The 27,989-nt window shown below is 54.5% G+C and overlaps 10 protein-coding genes across 10 annotated transcripts; 6 read left to right on the top strand and 4 right to left on the bottom strand.

The window, feature by feature from the left end:
* The first annotated feature begins 864 nt into the window (after positions 1-864).
* P153DRAFT_228468 (CP2 transcription factor family protein-like protein) lies at positions 865-3,893 on the top strand. The gene is made up of 5 exons (XM_033662673.1): positions 865-970; positions 1,078-1,218; positions 1,318-1,899; positions 1,969-3,290; positions 3,345-3,893. The coding sequence occupies exons 1-5, from the start codon at positions 957-959 to the stop codon at positions 3,722-3,724; spliced, it is 2,439 nt and encodes an 812-aa protein (XP_033524364.1). The 5' UTR covers positions 865-956; the 3' UTR covers positions 3,725-3,893.
* A 3,822-nt stretch (positions 3,894-7,715) lies between these two features.
* P153DRAFT_366462 (uncharacterized protein) lies at positions 7,716-9,467 on the bottom strand. The gene is made up of 2 exons (XM_033668059.1): positions 9,123-9,467; positions 7,716-9,074 (listed from the first exon to the last, which is right to left on the bottom strand). The coding sequence occupies exons 1-2, from the start codon at positions 9,294-9,296 to the stop codon at positions 8,187-8,189; spliced, it is 1,062 nt and encodes a 353-aa protein (XP_033524363.1). The 5' UTR covers positions 9,297-9,467; the 3' UTR covers positions 7,716-8,186.
* Positions 9,468-10,098: 631 nt separating this feature from the next.
* Positions 10,099-11,692, top strand: P153DRAFT_356641 (uncharacterized protein; the record flags this gene model as incomplete). Its single annotated transcript, XM_033666665.1, has 3 exons — positions 10,099-11,343; positions 11,409-11,616; positions 11,670-11,692. 3 exons carry the CDS (start codon positions 10,099-10,101, stop codon positions 11,690-11,692), a joined length of 1,476 nt encoding a protein of 491 aa, XP_033524362.1.
* An 806-nt stretch (positions 11,693-12,498) lies between these two features.
* Positions 12,499-13,501, top strand: P153DRAFT_339343 (uncharacterized protein; the record flags this gene model as incomplete). The annotated part of the gene is made up of 2 exons (XM_033665822.1): positions 12,499-12,566; positions 12,646-13,501. 2 exons carry the CDS (start codon positions 12,499-12,501, stop codon positions 13,499-13,501), a joined length of 924 nt encoding a protein of 307 aa, XP_033524361.1.
* On the bottom strand, positions 13,486-15,250 carry P153DRAFT_366459 (SEC14 cytosolic factor). Its single transcript, XM_033668058.1, has 4 exons — positions 14,887-15,250; positions 14,778-14,827; positions 14,593-14,725; positions 13,486-14,532 (listed from the first exon to the last, which is right to left on the bottom strand). The coding sequence occupies exons 1-4, from the start codon at positions 15,076-15,078 to the stop codon at positions 13,882-13,884; spliced, it is 1,026 nt and encodes a 341-aa protein (XP_033524360.1). The 5' UTR covers positions 15,079-15,250; the 3' UTR covers positions 13,486-13,881.
* Positions 15,251-15,936: 686 nt separating this feature from the next.
* On the bottom strand, positions 15,937-18,324 carry P153DRAFT_375578 (uncharacterized protein; the record flags this gene model as incomplete). Its single annotated transcript, XM_033669596.1, has 3 exons — positions 15,937-16,771; positions 16,822-17,197; positions 17,250-18,324. The coding sequence occupies 3 exons, from the start codon at positions 18,322-18,324 to the stop codon at positions 15,937-15,939; spliced, it is 2,286 nt and encodes a 761-aa protein (XP_033524359.1).
* Positions 18,325-19,667: 1,343 nt separating this feature from the next.
* Positions 19,668-21,395, top strand: P153DRAFT_366457 (uncharacterized protein). The gene has a single exon (XM_033668057.1). The coding sequence runs from the start codon at positions 19,840-19,842 to the stop codon at positions 21,010-21,012; it is 1,173 nt and encodes a 390-aa protein (XP_033524358.1). The 5' UTR covers positions 19,668-19,839; the 3' UTR covers positions 21,013-21,395.
* Positions 21,396-21,422: 27 nt separating this feature from the next.
* P153DRAFT_289448 (uncharacterized protein) lies at positions 21,423-21,743 on the bottom strand (the record flags this gene model as incomplete). Its single annotated transcript, XM_033663658.1, has 2 exons — positions 21,423-21,613; positions 21,692-21,743. The coding sequence occupies 2 exons, from the start codon at positions 21,741-21,743 to the stop codon at positions 21,423-21,425; spliced, it is 243 nt and encodes an 80-aa protein (XP_033524357.1).
* Positions 21,744-22,065: 322 nt separating this feature from the next.
* Positions 22,066-23,311, top strand: P153DRAFT_422712 (uncharacterized protein; the record flags this gene model as incomplete). Its single annotated transcript, XM_033672385.1, has 4 exons — positions 22,066-22,332; positions 22,481-22,484; positions 22,618-22,784; positions 22,850-23,311. 4 exons carry the CDS (start codon positions 22,066-22,068, stop codon positions 23,198-23,200), a joined length of 789 nt encoding a protein of 262 aa, XP_033524356.1. The 3' UTR covers positions 23,201-23,311.
* Positions 23,312-24,631: 1,320 nt separating this feature from the next.
* Positions 24,632-27,619, top strand: P153DRAFT_339330 (uncharacterized protein; the record flags this gene model as incomplete). Its single annotated transcript, XM_033665821.1, has 2 exons — positions 24,632-26,387; positions 26,439-27,619. The coding sequence occupies 2 exons, from the start codon at positions 24,632-24,634 to the stop codon at positions 27,617-27,619; spliced, it is 2,937 nt and encodes a 978-aa protein (XP_033524355.1).
* Positions 27,620-27,989: the final 370 nt, after the last annotated feature.

Raw genomic sequence — 27,989 nt, 5'->3', positions numbered from 1 at the left:
GAGGAAGTCTATCTGCGATGCATTATTGGCGGGGTGCAGCAGCCACTCCTCTGATATCCAAACGCAGGGGTGGGAGGGAGAATCCGCCGGAGCGTAATGAAAATGGCGAGCGCCAGGGTCGTGTTCTTCTTAGGGAACTTGCCGCGAGAGCAGTGCAGACGGCAAGGGCATTAGTGCTGTATCGGGACGTTGGATGGAAATGAGCTTTGGCGATACCAAGTATGGCAGATGTCATTCCGCATCACAGAGCCAGCACATAGCGTAGGTCCGCGGCGTATGGGTTCCTCGAACGAGGCATAGCGAGGGTGGGGATAACCCTTTCTGAGAGTAAATTACCGCTCTCCAACGCGGGACGTGTCAGAGCGCAGTAACAAGCCACACAAGGCGACGAGCCACACGACACAAGCCTCACACGAACGCTAGGTGTGGATTCGAGAAACGACGGGCTGGGACGGCGTGTGACGGGCACCCTTGGATGGATTGGCGTTTCTGATGCGGGACGGCGACGCTGCAGTGTCAATCGCACCGCTTTGAGCCACACGGAGCCTTAAGGCCTTTCGGACGGCTCGCAAGGCAGTGGCTGTGCAAACGGGTACCGGGTGATCTCTAGACAAGGTGTCGCGACGAAGAAGCAGCGACGTACTGAGGCCGCGCAAAATTACAGCATTAGGGCGCACCGACAGTCTAGCGTCCGGCCAGACCCTTCACCCCACTGCAGAGGCACGATCCTTCACCTGCCACGCGCGGCCCTCGTGTAATTCCGTCAGTTAAAGGCTAACCGATAAAACGTATGCTCTGGCCCTGCACTCTGTGGCTCGTGTCTGTGGCAGCTTTCCGTCTCATTAACCCACGATCCACCCACCTGGTCTTCAAGGCTCCCCAACATCCGACCCACGCAACATCACCTCTCTCGATGCTCAAGAACTACCAGTGTACCTACCTCGAGCTTCTCCGCGATGTTTCGCAACCGGTATGTCTTTCCTCAGTCATGTCAGCAGACATCGGCAGCGTGCTGTGATATGCGCGCGTCGCGTTGTGCTGCTGAACACCTCTGTGTCGTGGCTGACCGCTCCGTAGAACGAATTCGCAGAAGCCCAAGGACGAACTGTTGCAGACGTTCAAGGCTTCCTTCCCACATCTTGCACAGCGATCGCAGTCAGTTGCGTTCCCGCCAGGCCACACCCTCACAGATGCGCTCGACGTAGCACATCCCACTCGGTACGTTGTTCGCGCCCTAACTTGTGCGCACCGACCAGCGCCCAAGCTAAGGCATCAACACACATGATCACACCATTTTGCTAACCAAGCTGCCCGTAGACATGTTGGCGATCTTGACGATATCAAAGACCAGGACCCGACACCACGTGGAAGCCATGAGCCATGGAGGTTTACCCCGTCTCTGCTCGATCCCAACAGCTTCGCCTTCACATCCTTTGCAAACCAACCCCCAGGTTACTACACGCCTACGCCCGGTGGTACCAACACGCTCTATCACAGCCAGGCAGGTGATCTGCACACGCCGGGCTTCAGTTTTGGTCTCGGAACACCACTTTCACTCCCTACCTCAGAAGGAGGGGTGCACGCCGGTCACAATGCACACACTCCTAACCTCCATGGCTTCAATCCTCATGCCCTTGGATCTCATCACTTCCAAAACATCAACCCCTTCGGTGTCCAGACTCAACACTCCCAATCTTTTGCGCCTCACCAGTTTAGCCATCAACCTTCCGCATTCGACCATGGCCACCAATTACCGCAATCCCACGGAGAATCGCCCATGGACAACATGATCTCAGAGGTTGAACTGCAATCGCCCTTACTTGGGTTTGCGCCGCAGCCGCAGTCTTTCGGAGAGAGCCTTGCCGTTTCTGGCGCACAGGCCCCTCTACCAAATCCAAAGTAAGTAACATCCCATGCCTTATGTGCCAGTCACGCCATACAAGTAGTTGCGCCTAACACTGACTCTAGTAGTTTTCGATTTCATGTTACATTGAATGCGCCAACCGCAATGATTAAGCACTCAGATGAGGTGCCTGTTACGTACCTCAACAAGGGTCAAGCCTATTCGATATCGCTAGTGGACACTGCGCCAAACGCGGCGTTATCTGGTCCTGTCAGGTATAGAACCTTCATCCGCATCTCATTCGAGGATGAGCAACAACGGCAACGCCCTGCTGCTTGCTGGCAATTGTGGAAGGAGGGTCGCGGAACCAACGAAGCGCATCAACGAGGTGGTCGCCTACAGGCTGTTGAATTTGTGGATCCAAGCCAAGTCGGGGGTGGCGAAGTCCAAGGACGGCCAAGAGTGGATCTAGAATCATCTTCCTTTGATGGTTTTGCTGTCACGTGGACACCGGTCCACAGTACTGCACCCGAGTGCTCCCTAGCCGTACGGTTCAACTTTCTCTCTACGGACTTCAGTCACTCCAAGGGCGTCAAAGGAATCCCAGTTCGATTATGCGCCAAGACTGAAATCATCACGGATGTCGCTGGGTCACCACCGAGCAAGTCGGGAGCTGAGCTGTGTTACTGCAAGGTCAAACTCTTTCGCGATCATGGTGCTGAGCGCAAGTTGTCCAACGATGTTGCACATGTAAAGAAAACCATCGACAAGTTGAAACAACAGATCGCGCAGGTGGAGTCTGGAATGAAAGATTTTGGAAAGCGCAAGCGCAGTGGATCAGTCTCGAGAAGTAGCGCAAGCTCGAGACCTGGCAAGATGCCCAAACACAAGAGGACCTGGTCTATGTCCTCAGCGAGCTCAAACTCCGGGGCCCGCGCACCCGCTGAAGAAGACTTGCACATCAAGCTGGCCACTTTACAGGACATGTTCAGCTCCACCAGGCCTGTGAGTGTGTTGTATCTGGAAAGCGACCAGCACGACGACCCAGATCTACATCCAGTGCAGTTGACTGCGACCCCTCAAGAACTGTCAAAGATGGAGACCAATGTGGAAGCGCCAATGTGGGAAGGACCCACTCCTCAAGCTGAGGCCTCGTCAATCGTGTCACCGACCCCAAGCTCACAGTCTCTGCCTTCAGATAAACGTCGAAACTCATCGTTTCAACGCCCATTCCACCCGCCTTCGCGGATGAGTTCAGGTGAATGGAGAAATTTCCCACAAACAGCCACAGGCGATCTGAAAGGCGCTGTCAATTTACCTAGAGGCTCCAACGTTTCAACCAAAGTCCAAAGACCATATTCTGCCGATCATGCCCTTTCTGGATGGATCGACGCCTTGGGTGTCGATCAAACATACCAACCGCCGCCAGAGCCCATGTTGAAGCCAGGTAAGATCATCAATCTAATTTTTGCCTTGAGTTACATACTAATACGAGTTGCAGTTGCTTGCTTTTTTGTGCAACCACGCATCGCAGGCAGACAGCCAGACGACAACTACTTCCGTGCTGTGTATCTTATGGAACGCACCGTCAAAGCGCTTGTCAGTGGTATTGCGATGAAAGTCAATATCGAACCGACCAAAGTCACCCGCACTATCCGTGTCAATCAGAAGGGACTGCAGATTTTGATGGACGATGACGCAGTCAACACACTTCCGGAGCAACAAGACATGGCAGCTGAGTTCCACGAGATTGGCACGCCGCCAATACACTCCATCAAACGAGAATGGAACGCTACACCCACAGACATCCAAGTCGATGGCGACATTAGTGTTGTGGAGAACGTGCACTCGACTGGCTACGAGCTTCGCCTTCTCTTTTGAATATCTTCGCCTAATATTCCCCAGCGGCACAGTCCTATTTCTCCACCACGTCGAAGACGTATCACGATTTATCCGCTATAATGACTTTGTACTGGTAGTACATTTGAAGCGAACCTGTCGACACTTTCTGGGAGACTAATCTTGCTGATATGGTTGCTTGACACAACTTACTCGCTTTTGGCGTTGGGGAAGCTTTGGATCATACCGAGCGCCTACTGCGAGCGAGCATACTTTTCTTGTTGCTATTTTGTTTTTCTCTTTCTGGCTCGACGACGATACCCATTATACCATTCGTACAACTTTTCACTTTTTTCCAGCGGCTTCAGATTGCTAGGCAATGAGCAGATTCGGACACTCAGCGGGGAGCAGTGACTGCGATGTATACACGCAGTGTGGAGTTCAGCAGGGATGGACCTGTAACCCTTTGAGATACACACAGGGACGGCATTTTGCATTACGGAGAGGTTGCTCGCCGTCCCTTGCGAAGACGTAATTAAAGTCTTTGCTCTCTTACACTATTCACTCAGTGATGAACTCGTCATGGATAATATGATTGTAATTTCCTCTTCCACACCAATCCCGGCACTCGTCGATTGAGCGACATAGCGGCGCTTTCGTGTTAGCATTACTAACGCTCTTCCCTCGAACTTTGGGACAGCAACAGCAAGCCTCTTGGCAGTTATCACAAGTCAATCACGATTCGCCGCAAAGTCAATAACGCTCCACGCTAGGTTTCCGCACAAATCACATTTAACATGCCCAGCTTCCTCCGCCGGTATCGCCGAAGTATGACACATTTGCGACTACGTCGGCAAGAAAGAGATGGGCTGCCGCGTAATGTCACTGCAAAACCCAACAGCGACCAGCGCTCATCCGTCCGCTTCCCGGCACATGTTGCAGTTTTGGACACCGACATCCGCACGTTGAAAGTTAGTTTTAGACTGTTAGCTGACGTTCGGCTAGGGATCCTAGGCTAGGTGAAATTGAAGTGGCTGGTGATCCTAGACCTTCTATCAGGCGAGGCGTGATGTCATGCTGCAGCATGGTAACCACGAATCAAAGTGCCGATACACACAAGAAATCCTTTAGTGACTAGACGAAGGATTGCACACGGTAGATGTGCTGGCAAAGTATACACCGGCATCGAATAAGCCTGAGGCGGTCGGGGTGCAAGTAGCGGGGAAATTAGGTATAGTTCGTCATTCATTCATAGCTTCCACATCGTTGCGACTTGAAACGTTAACTCCTCTTGCCATTTAACGCCTCTACGAATCAGCATGCTCGGCACAGGACAAGAGAATTAGACAAGACGCGAGTTCTGCACGAATGGCCTGATGACTACCGCTCCTAATAATAGATGAGGCAGCAAACGGTTGTGAGAAAGCTTTAGCGGTTGTCGGCGACGTGGAGACGGACGATTCAGTACAAAAGAGTCGAACGGCCAATCGTCTCCGCCCTATTGTCAGCCATTCGTCAAGCACGTTCTCACCGTTCATCCTTGACTCGCCCAAGACTCTGGTCGACGTCATGCCATTTGCCACTTTCCACACTCTGTGTACTCACCCCACGTCTTTCCATAGCTATACGAGGTGTACTTCAATACATCCAATGCATACTACTTATTCTCAGCTCGCAAACGATACCAGTTGCATCAAACCATGTGGTCTATGGCATGGAATGTGTAGCGAAAGATCGAGATAGATCGGCAAGATCGGCGTTATGCATACCGAAGTAGAAACGGCTCCTTGCACCGAGTTCTAGCCACACGCCACAAATGCCACACTCGCCACAGCTGTGGCACTTGCACAGACGAATCGCCACAGACTTCTGCAGGGCGGCTCGGTGATGTGGCCCAGTCCCTTCCACAGCGTAGGATGCTGGAGACTTTGTACGCGCGTCCGTTATAACTCGCATGTGATAGCAGAGTTCGCTAAGTTTTTCAGCTTCTAGGGCTAAGATTCCAGAAATACAATTTTGCCACTTAGTTGGTGCAAACGACGAGCTGCGAGGTTCTCCGTTCGTCTAGATATCACGCCGGCATTGAGGCGTTGGGTAATCAGGTGCTCGGGAAGAATTCGCACGAAGTATCTTGCAGTCGCTTAGTGATATGTTCAAGTCCAAATCCCACAATGCATCACTATATCATACAAATTTTGGGAAATATACGCCACAAAGTGTTCCCTTCTAACGTTTTTGAAAGAGTACTTCTTCGTCAGAGTATCACGTGCCAATCGTCTGTTTCGGCCCTTCTCCACGACTTCGGAAACTACCGAAGTCTTACTGTCTCGGTCCACGCCTGATGGAAAACGGTAGAATTAGAGTTGCGGCTACTTTCCTGCAGATCAACACATCAAGGTCAGGCCGTTCGCGACTCGGAACACTCTCCGGCGCGGGACGCTCAGCGCAGGTGTGGCTGTGCATGCGGGACGTTTGCGTCGGGACCGCTCTAGACACACCGCCTGAGGATGACGATAATTGGTGGGCTTGCGATGCATATGTTGCAGACGAGGTGGAGATTGCGTGAGTAAGGCTGCGATGATGAGTGATCGAATGTCGAGGGCCGGAAATTGACGGCGGTGAGTTGTACGTTTTTGGTCGACGTACCGTAGTGAGAGTGTTGGGATCTCTACATTCGTCAGCACTGACGCACAGTACAGTCCCATTTATCCTCAGTGTGTATTTGACATGGTGATGGAATAGGCAGACTATCGGATAGAGTACGACCGACCGTACGGAGGATTTCGGGACACGATACTGAACCTAGCTTGATATCCGCACCCTGACGAACATCATCGATTAATACGGACGCTGACATTCCTTCGACTGAATCGGGAACTCTTTATCAGACCTGGTTTCTATGAATCTTATGATGCGAGTGCGATCGCGAACGGAAGGAGTCATAACCAGAACCAAATTGCTTATTCTTCTGAATCTTGTCGAGTCATGCAGATCCGACGTTCGAAACATAGCATGGGGCGGGTGAAGGTGCATGAGGAAGAGATCGTAGCATGTGTCTGGCACATCTTTACGCATGCACACCGACCGTAGATCCACCTGCACAAATCGCGTACCACACTTCTCTCCTGATCAACAAAAGTGTTTCAGATCCACCCAGCAACCAAGTGCAGACGCAGATCCACATCGCGCAACGCAAAACACATCACAGGAACACACACATCGCGCTTAACAAGCCTTAACCAAACTTTAGACTACCTACGGCAGTCACATGGTTTATCTCTAGGCCAGAGTAGCACGGACGGCGAATAATAATGCATTGCCTAGAAAATGGTACAAAGCCGCTGACGCATCGCTGTTTGGGCAGTCATGAAGAGCCGGCCTACAGGAGCCACGTTGATAAGGGCATGGGGGATATCCTAGGAGTGTTTAGAGCCTACAGAAGGATCTGGTCGAACCCGGATGTAGGACATACTCGTGCTTTGGCGGTAAGCGTCAACTCGTCACGTCATGGTCCTGTATCTATTACCGAGGGGCAGACAGAAGTATGTTTCGGTGACTTCACGGCCACCCTTCATTCAGTTGCACTGTCAAAGCGTTTTACTATACATCCTGTATGCTCCATAGGGGCGCGGGGTCTTCGTGAAGCCGCCTTGTTAATATGTATTAGCATGCTGGGGTATTAATGAGGCCAAGTACGGCACCTATATTGCTCATGAAACGCTTTTGCATTCAACAGCATGTAGGTATCGGTACAATAGATGCGATCATACATTCGGACATGTGTTAATTTTTCAAGGCTGGGGTGTCTTGTCCAAACTCCGGGTCAAATGCTTCATCTCGTCTTTAAAGTGGGGCCTGATCTGAGATGAGGAAACGGTGTCTGGGGGTACCGCTTTTACCGAGCCAATTTAAACAACCTGGGCTCGGACGGGTGATCGTTCTGACCATTCACGTAAGCGAGATGAGCCTCTAGGACCCAGTTCTCTTGAAGAGCTCTCCTGACCCGGTTTTGATCTAAGCTAACTGACCGATTGCGATGGGGCGATCACTTTTTCAGGCCTAGGGTATTCGAACTGTGTCTCAGAAAAGGCAGTTGCAATCGGCAATATAGCGCCGTGGTTAGAGGGATATAGAGGGTTTTATTACACGTATGATTTAGATAGGACGTTTTGGTAGAGAGATGTTGTAGACAGGTTTTGGATGCACAGCCACAGGTATTCGCGAGAAGTTGATAGATGGAAGATCTGTTAAATACAGTTCCAGCGAAAGACACGTGTAGAAGGGAGAAGAAGAAACCCTGTTATCACGGCGCTTCCGGTGACCAAGAAGACACCTCTCTTGTACTGCCTGGACTCCTCACTCGTCTATGGAATAGCTCTTTATTTTGTCTCACTGGTACTTCGACTCGACGCTTGCCTCTCACATGCCCTTCCCAGTCTTGGTTTCTATGAGACCATGGACTTAAGCGCGTACAAGAGAGAAACGAAATAATCGGATCTTTCTATCAGTCGTCTAATTCCCTTCCGAAGTCGATCAGCCGTAACTTCTGCGCATCTTTTGGGTGGAACTGTGCAATTTTCGCTCTAACCAGGAACCTCGACGCCGCAGAATCCCTCTCAAGGTGGAAGTACGCCTTCCCCCCGGGACCTGCGAGCGTTGCGAACAGATTCTCGATCAGCTGGCTCATTTCAGCGTGTGCGGCTTCAGCTTCAGTGGGTGGTTCTTCCTCATCGTCCTCTACAGCAGCGTTGCTGCCCCATATCTGGTCGATTCTGCGCTGGCGTGTCTTGTCTGAAACAGGCTTTTTCGTTGATTTAGCGCGTCCTTGCTTGGTGAAGCCAGCTGCGAGAGTGTCACCCTCTACACCTAGCATGTCTCCCACAACGGGGCCGCCAAGTTCTTCAGCTGCGATCATGGCGGCCAGATCGTCATTGATGAAGTTGTTCATCGCTTCGCTGAGTCGTTGCATGTCTTCATCGTAGCTCTCACTTTGGGCCCGCTTGGCCGCGATCAGTTCACGAGCGAGCTGGGCAGGAGTCTTCTGTGATCGATCCTCATGCTGTGCGCGCAGTCTATCGATACGGTCCTCCATAGCTTGCGTAATGAGGTTTGCATCATGGAGATTAGCTTCCTCGCGTCGAAGCCTCATATCAGTTTTCGTAACCTGATCTTGCGTGTTGGTGATCGCATCCTTAGTGCCCTGAACATTTTGCTGGAAAGTGCGCGCTGCCAGAAGTGGAGGAAGAGCCGAGTCCTGAGAAGGAAGAAAAGGTGCAGTCGGTGTGAGACGTCTGTACGCGTCCTTGACAGCTAGGAGCTGTTGCAGTTTTTGTCGCGGGTCGGAGGAGGCATATGCGGCGCCCTCCAAATCAATGTTTGATCGCAATCGCAGCTTTGACGCGTCAGTATGAGATGGTTAGGGTTCGTATGGTCGTCGCACCTTTTGCAACGCAGCTTGTTGTTCTTCGACGCGTGCTTGCAGTTCCCTCACGGTTTGCTCCAGACGCGTCTCGGTATTGGACGCGTCCAAATCCATCAGATGGTCTTGCAGCTTAGCAGTCTCTTGAACATAGGTTCGTATTTTCTGAAGTGTTTCGCTCTGTGGTTGCGCCATGGTGTGTAGCGATGCACATTCGTGAACGACTGTGCCTCTTGCTCCTGGTCTGCTGAAGGCGAAGTTTTCCTTGAACGATGACAGACGAGCGTTCGATGCCTTTATCCTCAATTCCTAGCTCTTTCACTGATCATATTCCAAGGTCTCCAATCTCTCACTCGGTTGTGAGAGGGTGCCTCTGGCGTTGTGCAATGCAGAGCAGAACGGTCACGTGGGAACACCAAGCGTCTCCACTTTAAGCTTTCTAATTCCGCAACGGTCGCGGCTTCCACCTCGCACCACGCACCTGCTACTCTCACCCAGCTCCCTTCTGCAGCGTCATCTCTGCCCATTCCCATTCCAGTTGTTCTCTCGCCGTAGAGGAAGTCGCGTAACCTCCACCTTTCCGCGCCTGAGCTCGACTGCTTCCAGAAGGTTTGACGAAAGAGCTTTCTTTACTTGGGCCAATTTCTTCTGTCGCTCGACGTCACCTCGCCCCAAGAGCACTCACTCCCGACCCTCTCGCATCACTGCACAAGCACCAGAGGCCTCTCATTCATCGAGACGCTGCCTTTCCGACCACTGCACCATCTGCACGCCCCAAGCCTTGTCCCAGACCCGACGATTTCCACCTCCTCGCTCCCTCAACCGCACCCTCGCAGTCCCTTCCCAGCCGCCAGCACCAGCACGCTTTCCTTGACAGCCCCCGCTGTACATAACCAGACAAATACTCGAGATCAATTGAACAAGCAAATTTCACCATCACTCGCCTGGACTGTGAAGAGTGTGTACACAGGTTTCAAGACTTATCGCGATAGTGAACATGTCTGCCTCCCCGACCATCGCAGCTTCTTCCTCCAAGCGCCCGCTTGAGGATCCTTCATCACCAACTGGTCGCAATGACCAGCCTGATGCCAAGCGCCCTGCGCTGGACAAGATGGTGAAAGATGAGCCCAGCACTGACGACATCGACGTTGCGCTGCCAGTCGAGAGTGAAGTCATTTCCATCGAGGACATCAAGCACGAGGATGAAGTCAAGCTGGAGGAGGACAGCGCTGATGCTGTTACTCAGAATGGCACAGAGAATATCCAGGTCGACACCGTTGTACCTGACGCTCCCGCCATTCTCGAGACCCAGCCAATTCAGTCAACCTCTGGCGCGAATGGCCGGCCTGCCAACCCCAACCAGCAAGTGGACGAGACGAATTGGCTGCATCTGCGCGCCTGCATTGGCACCAGTGAAGCTGCAACTATTATTGGCAAGGGTGGTGAGAACGTGACTCAAATTCGACGTCTTTCGGGGGCCAAGTGCACCGTCAGCGACTACTCGCGGGGCGCTGTCGAACGCATTCTGACCGTAAGCGGCCAAGTTGATGCTGTGTCCAAAGCATTTGGCCTGATTGTGCGCACACTCAACCAAGAGGACCTCGAGACCCCTTCCACCTCCACATCAAAGGCTTACCCAATGCGGTTGCTTATTCCTCACATCCTCATTGGCTCCATCATTGGTAAAGCTGGAGTCCGTATCCGTGAGATCCAGGAGGCTTCCAATGCAAAATTGAACGCATCTGACACCCTCCTTCCAAATTCTGGCGAGCGTTCATTGGTCGTTCTTGGTGTCGCTGATGCTGTGCACATTGCTGTGTACTATGTAGCCCAAACCCTAGTCGAGCAGTTGACAGAGCGATTCGGCGGACCAGCAGCCTCTCAATACGCAACCCGCAGCGGCATGGCTGCAAACGTCGTCCCAGGCGGCATGTCTGTTCAACCGTACGTTCCTCAGCCTGCTGGAGGTCAGTATTCGCACCCTACCAACTTTCGCCGACAAGAGCCTCCTCAACGCACTCCTGCTCACGGTGGATATGGAGCCCCACACATGCACGGTCAGCCACCGCAAGCAGGACCCTATGGTCATCCCAGCATGCCATACGGAGCTGGCTCACCAGGTCGCGCCCACTATGGTGGACCTCAAGGCGCACAGCCCGCTCCTTATGGCGGCCATCATGCTGCAGCGCCTGTTGCACATGGTGCCGCTCCAAATCAAGCGCCCGTCGCCATGCCTGGCCAGGTACGTTTCCCACTTTAGACTTATTTTATCTCCTGTTCCTCTTCCTGTGCTAACTTCTCTTGCAGCCTCTGACACAGCAAATTTTCATTCCCAACGACATGGTCGGTGCCATCATTGGCAAGGGTGGTGCGAAGATCAACGAGATCCGTCAGCTCAGTGGCAGTGTCATCAAGATCAACGAACCTACGGACAATAGCAATGAACGTCTGGTCACCATCACCGGCACACAAGAGTGCAACCAAATGGCATTATACATGCTGTACTCGCGACTCGGTCAGTAACCATATTAAAAAATGTGACAAATAGGAAGCTAATTTGTGTTCCAGAATCTGAGAAGCACCGTATCTAGTAGCGCTGTGTTTGTGTCCGACGCTTCGAGTAGCCGTGAAAGAATGCCTAGTCGGGGCTTAGTCCGTCTCTCATGTGGATCAGTGTGCATTTAACAGCATGGCGTAGCGGTTCTCAACTTCGGGCTTTCTCTTTGGGTATGTACTCTACGTACGCCCTTTCTCAGTCCATGGATTTCGACTTGTGCGATTAGCATCGCATGGACTCGCAATTTTGGGCTGGACTTTTCATGGTGAGCGGTGGCTTCCTCCATCCCCATCTTCTCGCAGAGTCATATGCATGCTCGGCGGTCCAGGTATCTATATCCTCGGTAATCTAGTAAAAGTTCTGTACAAATTGCAAATCTTCAATCCAAGTCTTTGTCCTTTGTCGATGGTTTTTTTGTTTGAGGTGCTCGCTCCTGTTACACAAAGCACGCTTACTGCAACTTGTTTGCCCATTCTCATGCCACTATGCGAGGGAATAAGTAGCAGCCAAAGTAAGAACAATCGATTGTGAGTGTCCATAGGGTAACTCTTGTTCTCATTGTTATCATGAGGGTCGGGTTTGTTCGTCTCGGGTAAGATATGACTGAAAGTACGCCGAAACACATTCCTGAGCTGCTCAAAGGCAGGCCGCATGCAGTAGGGCCGCGTTCTGCCTCAAAGGGTGACGGTGCTGCTTTTTTTCTTACGAGTTCAAGTCGAGTCTGTTCACACGTTCTGGTTTGTGTTGTTTGTTGAACTCCACTACTTATACCTCGTATTTTACATTGAAGCCGTTTGGCGTAAGAGAAAGGCGACAGGAAAGATGGTCCCAACGAGCGACATGACGCGAATCCCAACGAACCTTCCACCACCATACACATGGTCTGGTGCACGCAGCGGACAACTAAGGTACATCCCATCCCATCCCATCCCATCCCATCCCACCACCCCTTCAGTGATCAAAAAAAACCTAACCCCCCCACCCCAGAACCTCGCCCACCGACCTAACCACAACAACAACCCTCCTCATCGGCCCCAAACCCACCCCCTTCCACATCCACACGCTCCTCCTGACCGCCTCATCGCCCTACTTCCGCGCCGCCCTCACAGGCCCCTTCCTCGAATCCCGCCAAAACAGCATCACCCTCCCCGACATCCCCGTCCCGCACTTCCAGCTCCTAGCCACCTGGCTCTACACCTCCACCCTCGCCCCGCCCTTCAAAGACGGAAAACCCGCATACTACACACTGCTGCATGTGTACGCGCTCGCGGACAGACTGTGCATGGAGGGTCTGCGCAACGCGGTCGTGGACGCGCTGTGCGACGTGGCGGATGCGACGAATAGCGTGCCGACGCCGACGGATACGCGGATCTTGTACGATGGGATACGGGATAGTGCGCGGGTGCGGGAGCTGGTGTTGGATTTGTTTGCGTTTAAGAAGACGGGGCGGTTGTTGGAGCGGCATGAGGAGGAGTGGGATGCTGGGTTTCTGCGCGATTTGGTGGTGAGGCTTAAGAGCCCGGTGAAGCAGGCGCTGGTGAGGCATCGGTTGGGGATGTGGTGGCCTGCGAGTTGGGGGGTGACGAGGGCGTGTGAGGGGTGTCGGGTTGTGTTGGTGCCGCGGGTTGGGGCGGTGGCGTGTGAGGAGTGTTGTGTGGCGTTTTGTGGGGGGTGTGTTGAGGTGGGTGTTGGGATGGCTGGGTGGGATGGGGCGAGGAGGAAGGGAGAGGGTGTGGGGGGGAAGACGTGGGAGGCTTGTAAGCCGTGGAGGGGGGCGAGGTGTGTGCTGTATCACGAGCATAGGGAGACGGAGAGGTGTGGGGATGTGTTTATGGGGCGGTGATGGGGAGAGACGGTTGATGGGATCGAAGAAGGCGTTTGGGGGTTGATATCGTGTACGAGTGACGATGTGTTGGCATGAAATACCATCTTTGTGGCCTTCGAACTCTGGATTAGTATGGCGAAGGCGGACACATAGTCTGTGAGTATATTTCCAAACATCAGCACCAAGTCGTTTTCAATGTCCGATTTGACGCCGTCATAATCAGTCTATACCGTGACCAGTTTGTATGCGATTGGAAAACAAGCCAACGACAGGAAAGCTACCTTCTTCTCTAGCTCTTATGATGCTCCTTAGACTCGAGCTTCGTTTATTTTCTCCCCGTGATCTTCCTGACCATTGATCAGTGTATCAGAGCTCCTCCATCTAACATCGCCTGCCTCCTAAGCGAGCGCATGCGTTTGAGTAGCATCAGCTCCAGCAGGCGCCGGTGCGATGGGCTGCTGAGCACCGCCATCCATGGGACCAGGAATTTGCGTGTTGTCGATAGCATCGCTCTTCGCCCACTTGGGCTCCTTGGCCCATTGCTGATCCGTCCAGGGACCGACATCGCTCAACATGCAACCACCCTGGCACTCGCACTTTCCGCCGAAGATCTTAGGGAGGTTCTCCGCAGGCACCTGTGCCAGCAACTCCTTCTCGTACCCGCTGCCCAGGACGTGGATCTTGGCGCTGGTAACGGGGTCGAGGAACTTCTTGACCATGCTGAAGACGCCCGAGAAGCCCCAGGGCGCGTTGATGATGTACATCTTGCCGAGACGCTCTGGGTAGTAGTTTTGGGAGATGGCGGACACGGCTTGCAGGTAGCCGTAGACGGAGGTCGCCTTGGAAATGCCAACGCCCTTGAGGTCCATGATTGTGCATGACGTCTCGAGGAGGTAGCCAGACTTGCGGGAGCAGGCGGGGAGACGCGGGTCGGCCATCTTCTCGTATTCGCAGACGAGGTTCTGGATCATGCGGTCTTGAGACGTGATCTTATGGAGCGCGGTGAGATCGACCTTGCCAAGCTGCTCAATGTAAAGCGGGCGGCCATCCTGTCAAGATGCGGTCAATGACTGCACAGACTGAGCATTGTGTAGGGTGTGAAAACGTACTTTGTCCGTCTTGTGGTAGTACTGGGGGTAGAACTGGAACACCTCGGGCCTCTCCTTGTAGTCGAATGTGCGAACAAGCTCCTCGACGCCCACACCCGCATACGATTTCCGCCATGTCTCGCTGTCCACGAACCTGCAGCCCGTCAGTAACCAGCCAACCGCCTCAAACAGCACCGTCCACTCACATCTGCTTGGCAAGCTCGACATTGAACTTGCGCGCGCGGAGAAATCGCAACTGAAGATTACTTAGCACTCCGCAACACTGTCCACGCGTCCACACCGCCTAGAGCATACCAGGGTCAAAGTGTCGAGATTCTTCGTGTGTCCCGCCTGCTCGAGCGACATGCGCAGCTGCGAGACCTGTGCATTCTGCTCAGGCGTCGTATGGCCGGGGTGGCCGCTCTGGGGGGTTGGAGCGATTGTGGGGTAGTCGTAGTTGTCGTACTTTGGGTCGAGCGGGAGCTCGGCGGTAGCGTGGGCGGCCATGGTGTGTCAATTGCTATGCGAAGAAAGCTGTGGCAAGTGTGGTGGACAGGTGTACGATAAGGTCTTGTAGGAACCTACGTGGCAGAGAAAGTGTTGAAGGCGCGCGGACGGCTGTTGATGCTATGACGCTAGCAGCACGTGTAAACCTGCGGTCAAGCGAACAGAGGACCCCCTCATCCTTTGGGCAACTCAACCAGCGAATGGCGGTACTTTTCACTGACCGCAGTTTCGACCAGGATAGCCATGCTCGAAACCTGGCTTTGTCATGGCACAGTCAAAAGCAAAACGTCGACGTGAACAGAGAAACCGCAGTCAACCCAGCCTCAAGGGAAGGGGACATGGTCTTTTAAAAAGCTACCTATACATCACAAGAAAAAGATAACTACCGAAAACCAAAAACCCAGTCCGCTCGCAAAACACCCCTCAACCAAGCCTTCCAGATCATCCACGCCCTACACACAGAAAAGAGAATCAAATGAAAGATCCCGCCTTGATCGTGACAGTATGCCAGACAAATCCAGTCGCAGGAACAACAGACATGATGTGAGATTCGTGTACTAACCCGCCTGCCTGCATGCACCACACCCAATACAAGACGAACAGAGAACCGCGCACCTTCTACCGAGTCGTGCCCGCCCAACCTCCAACCGAAACTGACTGGAGCAATCAATTCCAAACCCCTCCGTGCTATGGGGAAAAAAAAGTGAGGGAAGAAGATGCACAAACCGAACACCGAGCATATGACTGACGCCTGAAAACGACGAATGGCGCTTGTACGCGCGCCTACTGACAGATTCCCAACCAAATGATCATCCCTGGCATCGAACATGGACGGGCTTGACGGCAAACATACTGTGCTCAAGACCTGCGATCCCGGTCCCGATCCCGACTCGGTCCAAAGTCCACTTCCTGCACTTTCTTTTCTTTCCGACCCTTGACAATGTATTGCGCGTACAAGGCAACGTGGTCACTAGGGAAGTGGTAGTTTGGGAATCCAGGTACCCGGCGAAGATAGTCTTTGTCGATGTCGCCGAGTAGGCCGACCACCTGGAGCGTGTTCGTCGAGTACCAGATGTAGTCGAGGACACCTACGAAGCCAGGAGTGTAGTTTGTAAAGGCCAGTTCGTTAATGGCCGAGTAGCTGGATTTGAGGCTGAAGGGGTGTGATATGCCGTCTCTTGTAAAGTTGCCGTACTTTCGACCGCCCAGATCCTTGTGCGTGTTGGATAAAGTGCCCTGCGATATCAAGTCGCAAAGACCGTCATTAGGCATCGAGTTGAAATCGCCGCACAACAGCAACGGTATCTGCGAGCCATCTGTATACTCCTTCGACGGCCCCGGCTCCTGTGTAGGATCGAGCTCCCTGCCCTCTTCGCTATCACCGTTTGTGAAGCGAAAGACAACCTTGTCGTTGCAAGCAGGCATCTTGGCCCACTTGTTGGCAAACTTTGCGATCCCTTCCATGAGAATGGCGACCTGCACGATCTTTACATCCGTGAAAGCGGGGTTCCAGAAGACGTGTACGTTCCCCACAATGAACCTTGTGCCAGTGGCGCGGTTTTCGAGGAACGCCACGACGCCAATGTCATCTCGAGGCATGACACGGTTGAAGATGTCGTGTTCTCCTTTCATGTCTGGCCTGTTGATAGCGGTATTGGCGAAGTCAATGAGCTGCTTGTCAAGCAAGATGTACCTATACGCATGAGCATCTGCACGGTAAAGTGCATCTGTACGTCAACTTACTTGCTGTTCTTGAAGAAGATGGCACATCCATCGACGCGATTGGCCTCTCGCTCTGCCATGGTCCGCGCCCTTGACTTTGGCCAGAAGACTCCCTTGTAGTCATTATGGGCCAGTCCTTCCCTGAAATACTCATTGAAGCTGTCCTGGTCGATCTCCTGCAAACACACAATGTCGGCGTTCCGTTCCCGCAGTTCACCGAGAATGTTCTCTCTGCGGTTTTCCCAGGCCAGCGCTTGGCTTGGTGTGTACCCGTACTGTGATTGCGTACAGTATTTGTCACACAGTATGTTGTAGCTCAATGCTGTTACAGTCTCTTGCGTGGGATCTTGAATCTCGTCGAGCACGATCCAGTCTCGCTCCGGTGGTGCTTCGGGCCCTGTGCAATATGAGGACTATGAGCATGGACATCAAATTCAGTATAAACATACCTTGCGCTGTCTCACGGAAATGCTTGATCAATTCCGTGGTCCCCTGCTCCATAATGATCTGCTTCAGATCGTCCGGAATGGGATTACCCTCAATGCCCAGCATCTCCAGTTGATACAGAGAGCCCAGTTCGTATGGGAGATTGTCAAGGTTGTTGTCGAAGACGAGCAGCTGCTTCAGATTGACCAACATGCCGATCTCTGGTGGCAGGTACTGCAGATTGTTCAGGGAGAGATCCAAGTGGGTGAGATTCCGTAGCTGGCCGATGTTCTGAGGAATGTAGGAGAGTTTGTTGCAATTCACGTAGAGCTTGGTCAAAAAGGTGTAGTTGAACAACGCGGGCGTAATGACCTTCAGGTTCTGTCCACCGAAATCGAGGATAGTCCAGATATGATTCTCTTTCGCATCCTCCACCCGCTGAGCCGCAGGCCTATTGCGCTCCTCCTTGTCCGACTCCTTCTGCATGCCGTTTGTTGTCCCTGCTACGATGCTCTTGCTGACACTCGGGTGAATCCTGGCATGCGAGTGCGACTGTGTCATCTCGCGCGCGGTTTGTGCCTGTCGCAACTGCTCTGCCCAGTGTTCGTTCGGGGGCTTGCTGAGGCCGCTGTGGACGCTGCCAGGTGTGCCGTTTTGAAGGAGGCTCTGCGCAAAGTGGGGCTGCGCGTTGGCCATGGCGCCACTGGAGATGTTGTGCTGGTGATTGTATTGTCCGTTGTGGGCCCCGCCAGCGTGTTCCTGGTGCTGCGGGTGGGTGTGACCATGGTGCTGGTGGTTTTGGTTGTGTTGAAAGGGCTTGCCCAGATTCATCTGCAGCGCATAGCCCTGGTGGCCTGCCCGCCCGTTCATCATGACATTGTGGCCCTGGTGCCCATGGCCTTGATTGAACATGCCGAACTGCTGCGGGGACTGTCGGCCTGGAGAGCGCGAGGGAGAAGGTGTGTCGGGGTTGGGAAAGGGTATGCGGGCGCTATTGGTGGGCGAGCGCACTCGGTTGGGGAGGTTTCGTATGTTCTGCGCGTGTTGCGGGTAAAAGGTCTGGCCGGCTCCCCTTTGGTAGACCGAGTAATCGGCCATCTAAGGGAATCGCGGCGGGAGTTGGCGAGAGTCCCGGGGAGAGCAGCGGGTAGCGGAGGTGAAGGCCCCGGGACGTTTGTTGCTGCGAGCGGGGGGCTTCAGGTGTGAGGAAGGGTTCGGGCACGCGACTTTCTTCGTTTTAACATGGGCGCCCGTACTGGTTCCTCGTCACAGACTTGGGCTAGCACACGCTGCACCCGCACAGCATATATTGAGGTCCTCTGCCGGGTTGCGCGTTGTGGTGGGATTCGAGGTGGGGGACGGCGTCGACGTGGTGGTGAGCGAATGTGGCGGCCTCGCTTGGGGGGAATCGCAGCCGTGGCACGAGAAAAAGGCACGAGTCGCTATTGATATCTCGGTTTTGTTGTCTGGCGCGGTCAACAGCTGTGCGGGGGTTGGCGTAGGGTCGAGGCCGGAGTCAAGGCCAGAGAAGCGGGTACAAGTCGCGCACTTACGAGACGTGGAGCAGCCTGGGCGAGGCAGCAGTGCAAGCCTTCTCAATGGTGGCAGACGGACCGGGTGCTGTTCCAACCGCAGCGCTGGGAAGAATAGAGAGTGTAGGGTGATGCTATGGCCAGCCGACGTGAAGGGCAAGGTTCGCAGCTGCTGGGGTCACGTGCACAGCGAACACATCGCGCAGATCTGTCGTGAAACACCAAGACGACCTGTTCTTTTTCTTGGGCCTGGACACCTATCCATCGCATTCACAAGATGGCGTGCTCGAGCGTTTGGCGTCGACTTCACATGCAGTCATGTGCGCAGCCCTGCTCCTGGCCAGCAGTGCAGGCAAGCAGGCCAGCCAGCAGACTGAAGGTCATGGGGAACACGCAGTTCTTCTGCCCTCGTGTTCGAAGAGGTGCTTGGAGACGGCGGGAGTCTCCGCGGCTGCAGAGACGAGACGAGACGCCACCTCCATGTTATCTTACTGGCAACGACCTGTGCCCGGCATGGTATCGCAATCTTGGATAAACTCATCGTGATTGGAGATGTCGCGAATGTCTCCTCGGTTCAAGCTCCCGTCGCCTCTTGGGGCTGAGTTCAACCTTGCCGAACCGGTTCTTGAACCTTGAATTCCTCAACGCCATGCTGCCACGCCTCACCTTCCTCACATCTTCTCTGCAGCACGCAGTCCTTTGTTCTTGTTGCGTTGCATTAGCTCACTCACTACTCGTGTTGCGCCCGCTGACTCGAGAATACGTGCCCAAACGGCTAGGTTGGTCCCAACACCAGGGCCCGCTAACAGTGGGGCGAGTACACGGTAAAGGATGGCTGAATGGCTGCTGGTCTGCACTCCCCAGCGAGCATCTGCGCAGGGAGTCGTGATTCTAATATAAAAATTTCTAGTTTCGTTATCCTCCCCCCTATTTGCTTAGTCCTGTCGTCGAGAAACCAAAGCCTGCTGGAGAGGCAAAGGCATGGGACATAACCACAACAAGCTCCCTCGGTAGAACAATTTCCTCAACATCAACCGCGACCTCGTCTGATCCTCGAAGCCCTCAAACTCCAAACTATCCAATGGATGCGACACGCGGCTCCATCTCGAGCAACTCGACCCAAAGCACCAAAGACGGCATCGCCTCCCTCTCGGAACCGTTTGTACTGCGCCATGGACGGCGGTGCCTGCGAAACGTGAAGAACTACCCGCTCCCTTGCGACCTCCCCGAACTTCAACGACAAAACTTATCCACCCTCCTTGCGGCGTCCATACTCGGCCAACCACTGGGCTCCACTGTAGACCCTGCGAACCCTCCCAAGAAGATACTTGAGATTGCATGTGGAAGCGGATACTGGTCGTCTATATGCCATGACTACTTGAGCGGGTTGGGATACGACAACGTCTCCTTTACAGGTCTTGACATAGTCCCTCTGGCTGGCGACTTGCAACGACAGGGACTGGATTGGAAATTCGTGCAACACGACCTGCGGAATCCGCCCCTGCCGTTCAGTGATGGCGAATTCGATATTGTCATGTTGAGAGACCTGAGTGTCGTCATCCCCCTCGAGGAATCACAAACAATCATCGACGAGTCAACGCGCGTGTTGAGGTCTGGAGGCACGCTGGAAGTGTGGGACTCCGACCACACGATCCGCTCTATTCTTCCGCACCCACCGCCTCCCCCCGGCAGGAATCAGCAAGACTATGCGCGCGCGCTCGCGACAGGCACATTTCTCATCTCCCCCAGCACACCCTTCACCAAAGTCCAGAACAAATACCTCCAAGACACGAATAATTGGATTGCAGAGGCGCTAGACCGCTGCAAGTTGCTTTCCACTCCATGCACGCGTATATCGGGCATCTTGGTACAGGAAACCGAAGCCCTATGCGACGTAACGAACCGGCGAGTAGCGATTCCGCTCGGCGAACTGCGCTGGGAGCGCGAAGCCGCAGCCGAGCGCAACCACCCCGGGAAACGACGCGACAGCGAAACGACGATGCTGAAAAAGGGATGCGCAGCGTCTGACAACTCTGCGCTGACGGAGGAGCAGCGCGCATTGCGATACACGGCCTTGCTCCTCGTCATACAGCTGATTGAAAGCCTCGAGCCGCGGCTCAAAGAAGTCAGTGGCAAGAACCAGGAGGAATGGCGCGTCTGGTGGGGCTACATGATGGCCGATCTGCTGGAGCAAAAGGGCGCGTCGAGCGGCGAGTGCCTCGAGATTGGCGTCTGGTGGTGCAAGAGGGTGTAGGGGGTTTTTTCTTTTCTTTACACGTGCCGTTTACCTTTCTTCTTTTCTTTTTCTTTTTTCTTCTTCTTCCCCTTTCCTTGCCAATTTCCGTGATATCCGGCTTCCATCAACAGCCATCATCTTCTCCTTCTACCGTACTTGTATCGTACCTATATCGTACTCATCTTACTCCCCACAACACGACACTTCACGCCACGCCGCGCAATCTACGCAATCTTATCATACCGCTGGCGCAACGTGCGGTACCTCTTGAGGTAATACCTACCCTTCTATTAGCCAAAAAATAAAAATAAAAACAACTCACATCAAGCCAAATCAAACCACACCCCATCCATCGCCTCCCCCTCCCTCAAAAAAAAAGCCATAGCCCAAGAAACGCGCCACACTCACAAAGCCTCGATCTCTAACCCCTAGTTAGCCCCCCAAAACACATAATCAAACACACAGCAAAACGCACCTTTCTTCACAAACTCCGCCCGTTTAATCCCCTGCTTGATCGCCTCTTCGTCTGTCACGTCGCGTTGGCTGGAAAACGCTTTGTGCAGGCGGGTGCGGTAGTGGGTGAATCCTTGGGGGTAGTCGCGGCCGAGGAAGAGGAGCTCTGGTATGAGTTAGGGCGATTTGTTGGGGCAGGAAGGAGGAGGGAGGGGGGAGGTATGTGTGGGGTTGTGGTGTGTACCTTTGTATATGCGGATTACTTGGTAGCGGAGGGTGGGATTTGGGGACGGCATGTTGTGGATGAAGCGTCAAGCCCACTGTTATTGAGAGTTGGAAGACTAGTATATCTAGCCTAAATTGATACTGCGTTGGTTTCTCTTGTCAAGAGTAGAAGAAATGTCGTTGGAATCAAAAAGGCCGTTGTGCATCTCCTCTCGCTGCTGTTCGCGCGCACAAGTCTGACGTAACCAACCGACGGACATCTCGCAGCAGCGGCCCTCGGCTCGGCCTCATTCCGCACCGCGACTTTTTCCTCCCAGCTTCCCATCCACCCAGCCATTGCGCCCCAGCTCCCCATCCAAAACCGCCGCCTCGCCCAGAAAACCCGCAACAACCATGCGCCCAAGCCTCGCGCGCCCAGCGCTCCGCTATCCGACCTTAACCTCGATTCTCCCACTCACCCAGCGCCTCCCCACACCACGCTACCAATCCACCTCCACCTCCACCTCCACGCCCACACCCGCAACCGCCGCCCTCAGCCCACGCTGGCTCTCAGACATCAAGTCGCGCCTGGGAAAATGCATAACCTTCGGGATCGACGGCGCGCAGACGCAGGAAGCCGGGGCGATACTGGGGGAGATGGCGGCAGACTGGCGGGATCTAGTTGCGGGCAGCGAGGGGTTTCTCACGAGCGTGGAGTACAGGGGACTTGATCGGCATGCGGTTGTGTGGGGGGAAATGGTATTTTCTGCTCCTCTCTTGCGAACTGCTGCTATGTGGGCGATGGCTAATGCGTGATTGTGTAGGATAGCATGGTGAGATGATGTGGTGTGATGATTGGCTGCGGGGCTTGCTGACGCGCGGAAGGGTATGAGAGTCTACCTACTGTTCTGGCTGCGCTGCGGCGCGAGTTGGAGGGGTTGTTGATTGACTGACGTGCTTGAGCAGGTCATGTCAATAATGTCATGTATAACCGCTACGCCGAGTCTGCCCGCGTCAATTGGGCGATCAACTACGCTGCGAGCGACCCCGCGAATAGGAAGGAGTGGAATGAACTCATGACGCCAAAGGGTGTGGGGCTGATTCTTCGGAGCATCAAGACGGACTACAAGTTTGTGAGTGTCTGAGCATGGGGACGCGATGGAAGAAATAGCCCTGCTGACTAGATTCAACACCAAAGCCAATGAAGTGGCCGGACAGGATAACAGTCCTGCACAAACTCCGCGAGAGGCCACAGGAAGACGCTGACCACTTCATTCTGGACGTCGTCATACTCTCGGAAGCACAGCGCCGTCCAGCAGCCCGCTGCGTCGAGGACATAGTAGTCTACGACTACAACAAAGCACGCAAATCCCCACTGAAGCCCTTCATGATAGAAAAGTTCCGCGAGACTTTCGACCTGCAGGAGCAGGCCAAGGAGAAATACAGCAATCGCGTCAGAAGCCTGCTTGAGCGGGTGCGCGAGCTGGAGAAGAGCAGCTGGGACAATGCAGACGCGAAAGAGGATTTCGGCAGTGCAGCGAAGGCATAGGGTAGAGAAATCTTGTTTTTAAAGATAGGTAATCTAGGTATTTGGATGCAAAGCGTGCCGTAATCCTTGCCGAGGGGGCGGTTCCCACTTACCGTCCGCTCATGGCGTTTGATAATTGCCTATCTTGGGGATCTGCATGCCCGTTGAGCGCGTGACTGTGTGGCTTTTTTCCGCATTTGCACATGGGAAAGAAGCGATGTCATTTGGGTACTTTGACGTTACGCTTTGAACGCCGGCTTGGAGCGGATGGTGACGCTTTTTTCCCCACAGGATGTGGAGGACTTGCATTGATAGTCGCATGATGCAGTTTGGGAATCGACAGACACACAGCCTTGTGGAGTTTGACGTGTTTCAGAGGTGGGCCCACTTTCTGGGCGGGAATGGTGAGTAATACAGTGTCGTCGCGGGGTGCAGAGACTTCGGATGCAAGCGTCGGCGATGGCGGTGAGCTAGACGATAGGCGGAGCGGTGATTGGCTGGTGGTGTGGTGGTTTGCCAGGGGTCCCGGCGCACGTAAATGAATAGAGTGGGCTAATATGGTGCCCGGGGTGCACGGCAAGGCAATTGGCTGGGTGTGGATGCTTGTGGACTGTATGGAGGATTGACATCGTGATTGTGTAAGAGCTGCGTGCGTAGTGACGCGATTGAGGGGAGCAGCAGATATTCACAATTGTGGACAGTCAAGATGAAACATGCAAGACGATGAGCAAAGGCGATGCCAAGCGCAGATGAGGCTTCTTTGTGGCTGGGGCCGTGGTGAGATCAGTTCTCCATGCGAGCATCAGACGACGATCCTTGCAGCCGGCTGCTTCTCGGCGACTGGGGATCTGCGTGCCAACATGGAAAAAGCAGCGTGAGTAGTTCTGCCGGGTGCATTGTGTGCTGTGCCGTAGAGGAGCGTGTGGCTTGATGTATGGGGTAGTCTAGAGGGGGGTGAGTGGTGTGAAAGGGACAGTAGTAGTGAGAAGGTGGTTATAGTAGGAGTAGGAGTAGGCGTAGTCATGGTAGTCATGGTACTCTCGGTGGGCGCTAGGCGACAGCAAGCAGAGTCTTCCTCGCCGGCGTCCCAAGTTTTTATCGTGGGTGGGTATGAATGGAAGGATGCAAGTATGTATGTAATGTGCGTGCATGGTTCACTCGCCCACGCGTTCGACTGCCTGCCCGACTGACTGGCGGCGCTGGCGGACTGACATTGACAGCAAGCGCGCCAAGAAATCCGTCTTTGTTCCAGCGTAGTCTGCTCGGCCCTCCTACTCCCACACACTGCTGCAGCACACGCACCCGACGCGGACACGGCCACGGCACCCCCACACGCAGAGCAGCGGCTCCCGATCTCGAAGCAAGACTCGTCCTGTGCAGCAGTCGAGTCGGCCTGGGGAGACGGCCCGCCCTCGCTCACGCCGCCGCCCACAGCGCACCGCACCGCCTTCTATGGTAGCGAGGGGGAAGAAGACGGCGAACCAGCATGACAAGCGACACGAGAATGGCCTCGCCGCCCCGGGCAAGCGCGTCACCAAGCAGAAGAGCAACCCGCTGCTCGCTGTCGACGCCAACGGACACGTCCCGCCCGACACGCCGCCGCTCCACGGCCCTGTAGACGACGACGACGACCGGCCCACGCAGCCCGCCAGCAGCTCTGCAGACGCGCCCTTGCGCCTGCCCAATCCCGCCAACAACACGGCGAGCGCTGCCCTGCCCGGCTGCGAGGAGCGTGCGCGCGCGGCCTCGGACGCCTCGCTCGACAACATCGACGCCTGCCGCCCCTACGCCGGCGGGCCCTTTGACGCTGTCGCCGCCCCCGTCCTGCGCCGCGCCGACTCCAAGAAGGCTGCGTCGCCGTCGCTGTCCATGGCCACCCTGCTCTCGGTCCCGGCCACCATTCTCACGTCCTGTCCTCTGCGCGACGTCCTCGCCATCCTCATCATCCTGCTCCAGCTGCCCCCCACCGTCCTCACCGTCGTCCAGTTCCTCTTTGCAACCCTCACCTTCGTCCCCCCGCAAGCCGGCACCCCCCTCTCTGCCCTCTCCGCCTTCCCCTCCTTCACCGACATCTTCCAGGGCTCCGGCGGCACCCCCTCCCTCTTCACCACAATCTTCGCCGACGCCTCCATCCTGATCGTGTGGCTGCTGCTGTGGGTCCCCATGCAGAACTTTCTGCTGGATCTCGCCCAGGCCGTCATCGCAATCGCCCTCGGAGGCGCCGCAGCCGGGAAGAACGGCACGACCAACGGCATCTTCATTTGCTTCGTCATCATTCTTTCCAACCACCTCTTCAAATTCAGGCCTCTCCGGCAACACATTGTCCACCTCGTGTGGACGGGGCTCGCCCGGGGAGGCCTGGAATTCTTGACGAGCCCACCCGCTACGCCGACCTATTTGGAAAGCTTTTCTTCGCCCCACGGATGGCCCCGCAGCCTCCTGGGAATTCATATTTTAGCCCAAGGCATCGTTCGTATCATCCGACGCTCTCTTTCTCGGCGAGACGTAGCCCAGTCCCTGCCCACCGGCAAGAAGACTGACCCCGAAGCTGGCGGGCTCCAACGTGCCAACTCGACCACGCTCGACCCAACCGCCGACGTGCCAAATTCCTCGAGTACCGACGGCCGCCCACCAGGGCCCTCGCCAGCCGCACCCTCGAAAACAGACAAAGCGAGCGTTTCTCGAAGGAAGAGAAAGCAAGCTACCCACGTTCGTAGTCAGCAGCCTTTTTGGGCTGCACTTGCCAGTACAAAAGTTACAGTTTTAAAAGAAATGGAGAGTAGCCGGGCGGCAAACGACGCCGACGAGGCTAACGCAAAAGACGCAAATCACATTGGAAACGCTGTTTGGAGATCGGAAGACGATCGTGTTTGGATTTCAGAAGTCGGCTCCTCCGACATTTCTTTTCGTGTCAGTTTATTGCATGGGTCCGAGTTTCAAGACGACGAGGACTCGAGTATCGGATCTGGCATCGACAAGTCGAAACCTTTCTACATCCGTGTGAACGGAGCAGATTGGAGTTCAACCAGGATTCGCCAGAGCGCTCCGCTCGGTTACCAGGGTCAAGAGGAAACGGGCTTCTGGGTGGGAGAAATCTTTGGTCTGACGGCTCTGTACAACTACCATTGCGAGTTCGTCCGGACCGCAGACAACGAAGTCTTCTACTCGACCAGCCTTGTTACCTCGGCCAGCCCCGTAGCCGAACTAGGTAAGCATAGCATCTCTTGTACATTTTTTGCAGATATGTCTAACTTTTCAGCCTATGTTGCCTCCCCGTCAGCTCATCAGACTCTGCGCCCTTCTTCGCCTACTACGACTTTGAAGAACTCGATCGCTGCGGCCGATCAACAGCTCCAGGAGCAGCGCAATCGCCTGAAGCGGAACAAGAAGGACCACAAGACGGCCATCACTACTATCAAGAAGGAGGTGGATACTCTGGTCAACCGCCTTGCCAATGCTGGTGGTAGTGACGAGCGCCAACGCCAACGTGTTCTTCAGTTTACGCAAAATATACGTCAGGCCGATGATGCTACTGCCGAGTTCGCACTTCAAGTTGACAACATGGGAGGGATTCCGGAAGCCGAATCTGAGGAGGCCGCAGTAAAGAAAGCGGAGTGGAAGAAGGAACGCAACAAGAAGAACGCTGTGTCTACCGAGTTCGACAACGTCAAAGCCGAGATCGAACGCCAGGTCCAAAGCGTCGAGTCGGACATTACCGCTGTGCTTCAAAAGAGGGAACGTCTCCAGCAACGCCAGACCAGACTCAACGAGCAGCATGACCGCCTTGTTACCGCCAACCAGGAAGGATTCACCGCCAAGCAACGGCGAGAGCAGGAACGCGCCGCCCTCCGACAACAACGAGCCGAGATCGAGAGCCAATACCGCAGCAACATCAACGGGTACGAGGGACGCGCCGAAGAGCACCACCTCGCCACCACACAGATCATGCACACGATCGAGCACTACGAGTCCCTCCTGCACCAGCAGCAGCAACAACAACAGCAACAGCAGCAACAAACCCAACGCGAATCCGTCCCCACCACCCCCGAAGGTCCTCTGCCAGGCACAAGCATGTCCCCCCACGCCAACGCCTTCACCAGCTTCACCTTCCCCTCCCTCAACTCCCACCTCGACACCACACCGAACTCCTTCCGCGACGGCCGCGGCCGCTCCTCCTCCATGCTCTCAAACGTCTCCGGCTTCACAGACGCCTTCGACGATCCGTACTCCCCCTCGCCTTATATTCTTGCCAACCCGTTCAATACACCTGGTCAGGCTAATGGGAGTCAGGGTAGTGGTAGTTTGAGCGCCGGTACCAGTAGTCAGTCGTCGAGTAATAAGGATCCGATGAGTCCGTTTCAGAACTTTAAACCCCTGATGGTTAGGAGCCCGACGGCGGGGAGTGCCGGGTTTATGAGTCCCGTGGGGAGTGGGAGGTAGATCGCTTGATGGGGGTTTGGCTGATAGGCGGTTACTCCAATGTGATTTTTTGTGTTATTCTTTGACGTGTGGGATGTGATGTGATGTTTGAGTGAGTGTGTACTGACTAACCGCATGGCAAAGCGTAGAGTGCAAGATTGATTGACTGACTTACTAACTCAATGGTTGCCCTGAGTACACTATGTCCTGCCATGCCAGTTATGTGCCTCTGCAGTTACAGTGCGGTGCTGAGAAACGTCCCCCCTTCCCCCCCTTTCCCCCATGCCTCCCTTACTTTCCTAATAAACGCGCTGTCTTTTCTTCACACGTAGTGCTTACTGACTGGCTGGTCTGATAAATGCGGCTAGCTAGCTAGCTATGTGGGTGTGCT

The sequence above is a fragment of the Dothidotthia symphoricarpi genome (genome assembly GCF_010015815.1).
Source record: "Dothidotthia symphoricarpi CBS 119687 unplaced genomic scaffold P153scaffold_9, whole genome shotgun sequence".
Taxonomy (NCBI): Eukaryota; Fungi; Ascomycota; class Dothideomycetes; order Pleosporales; family Dothidotthiaceae; genus Dothidotthia; species Dothidotthia symphoricarpi.
The sequence above is the reverse complement of the archived record's forward strand: the minus strand, read 5'-3'. Positions and strand labels throughout refer to the sequence as shown.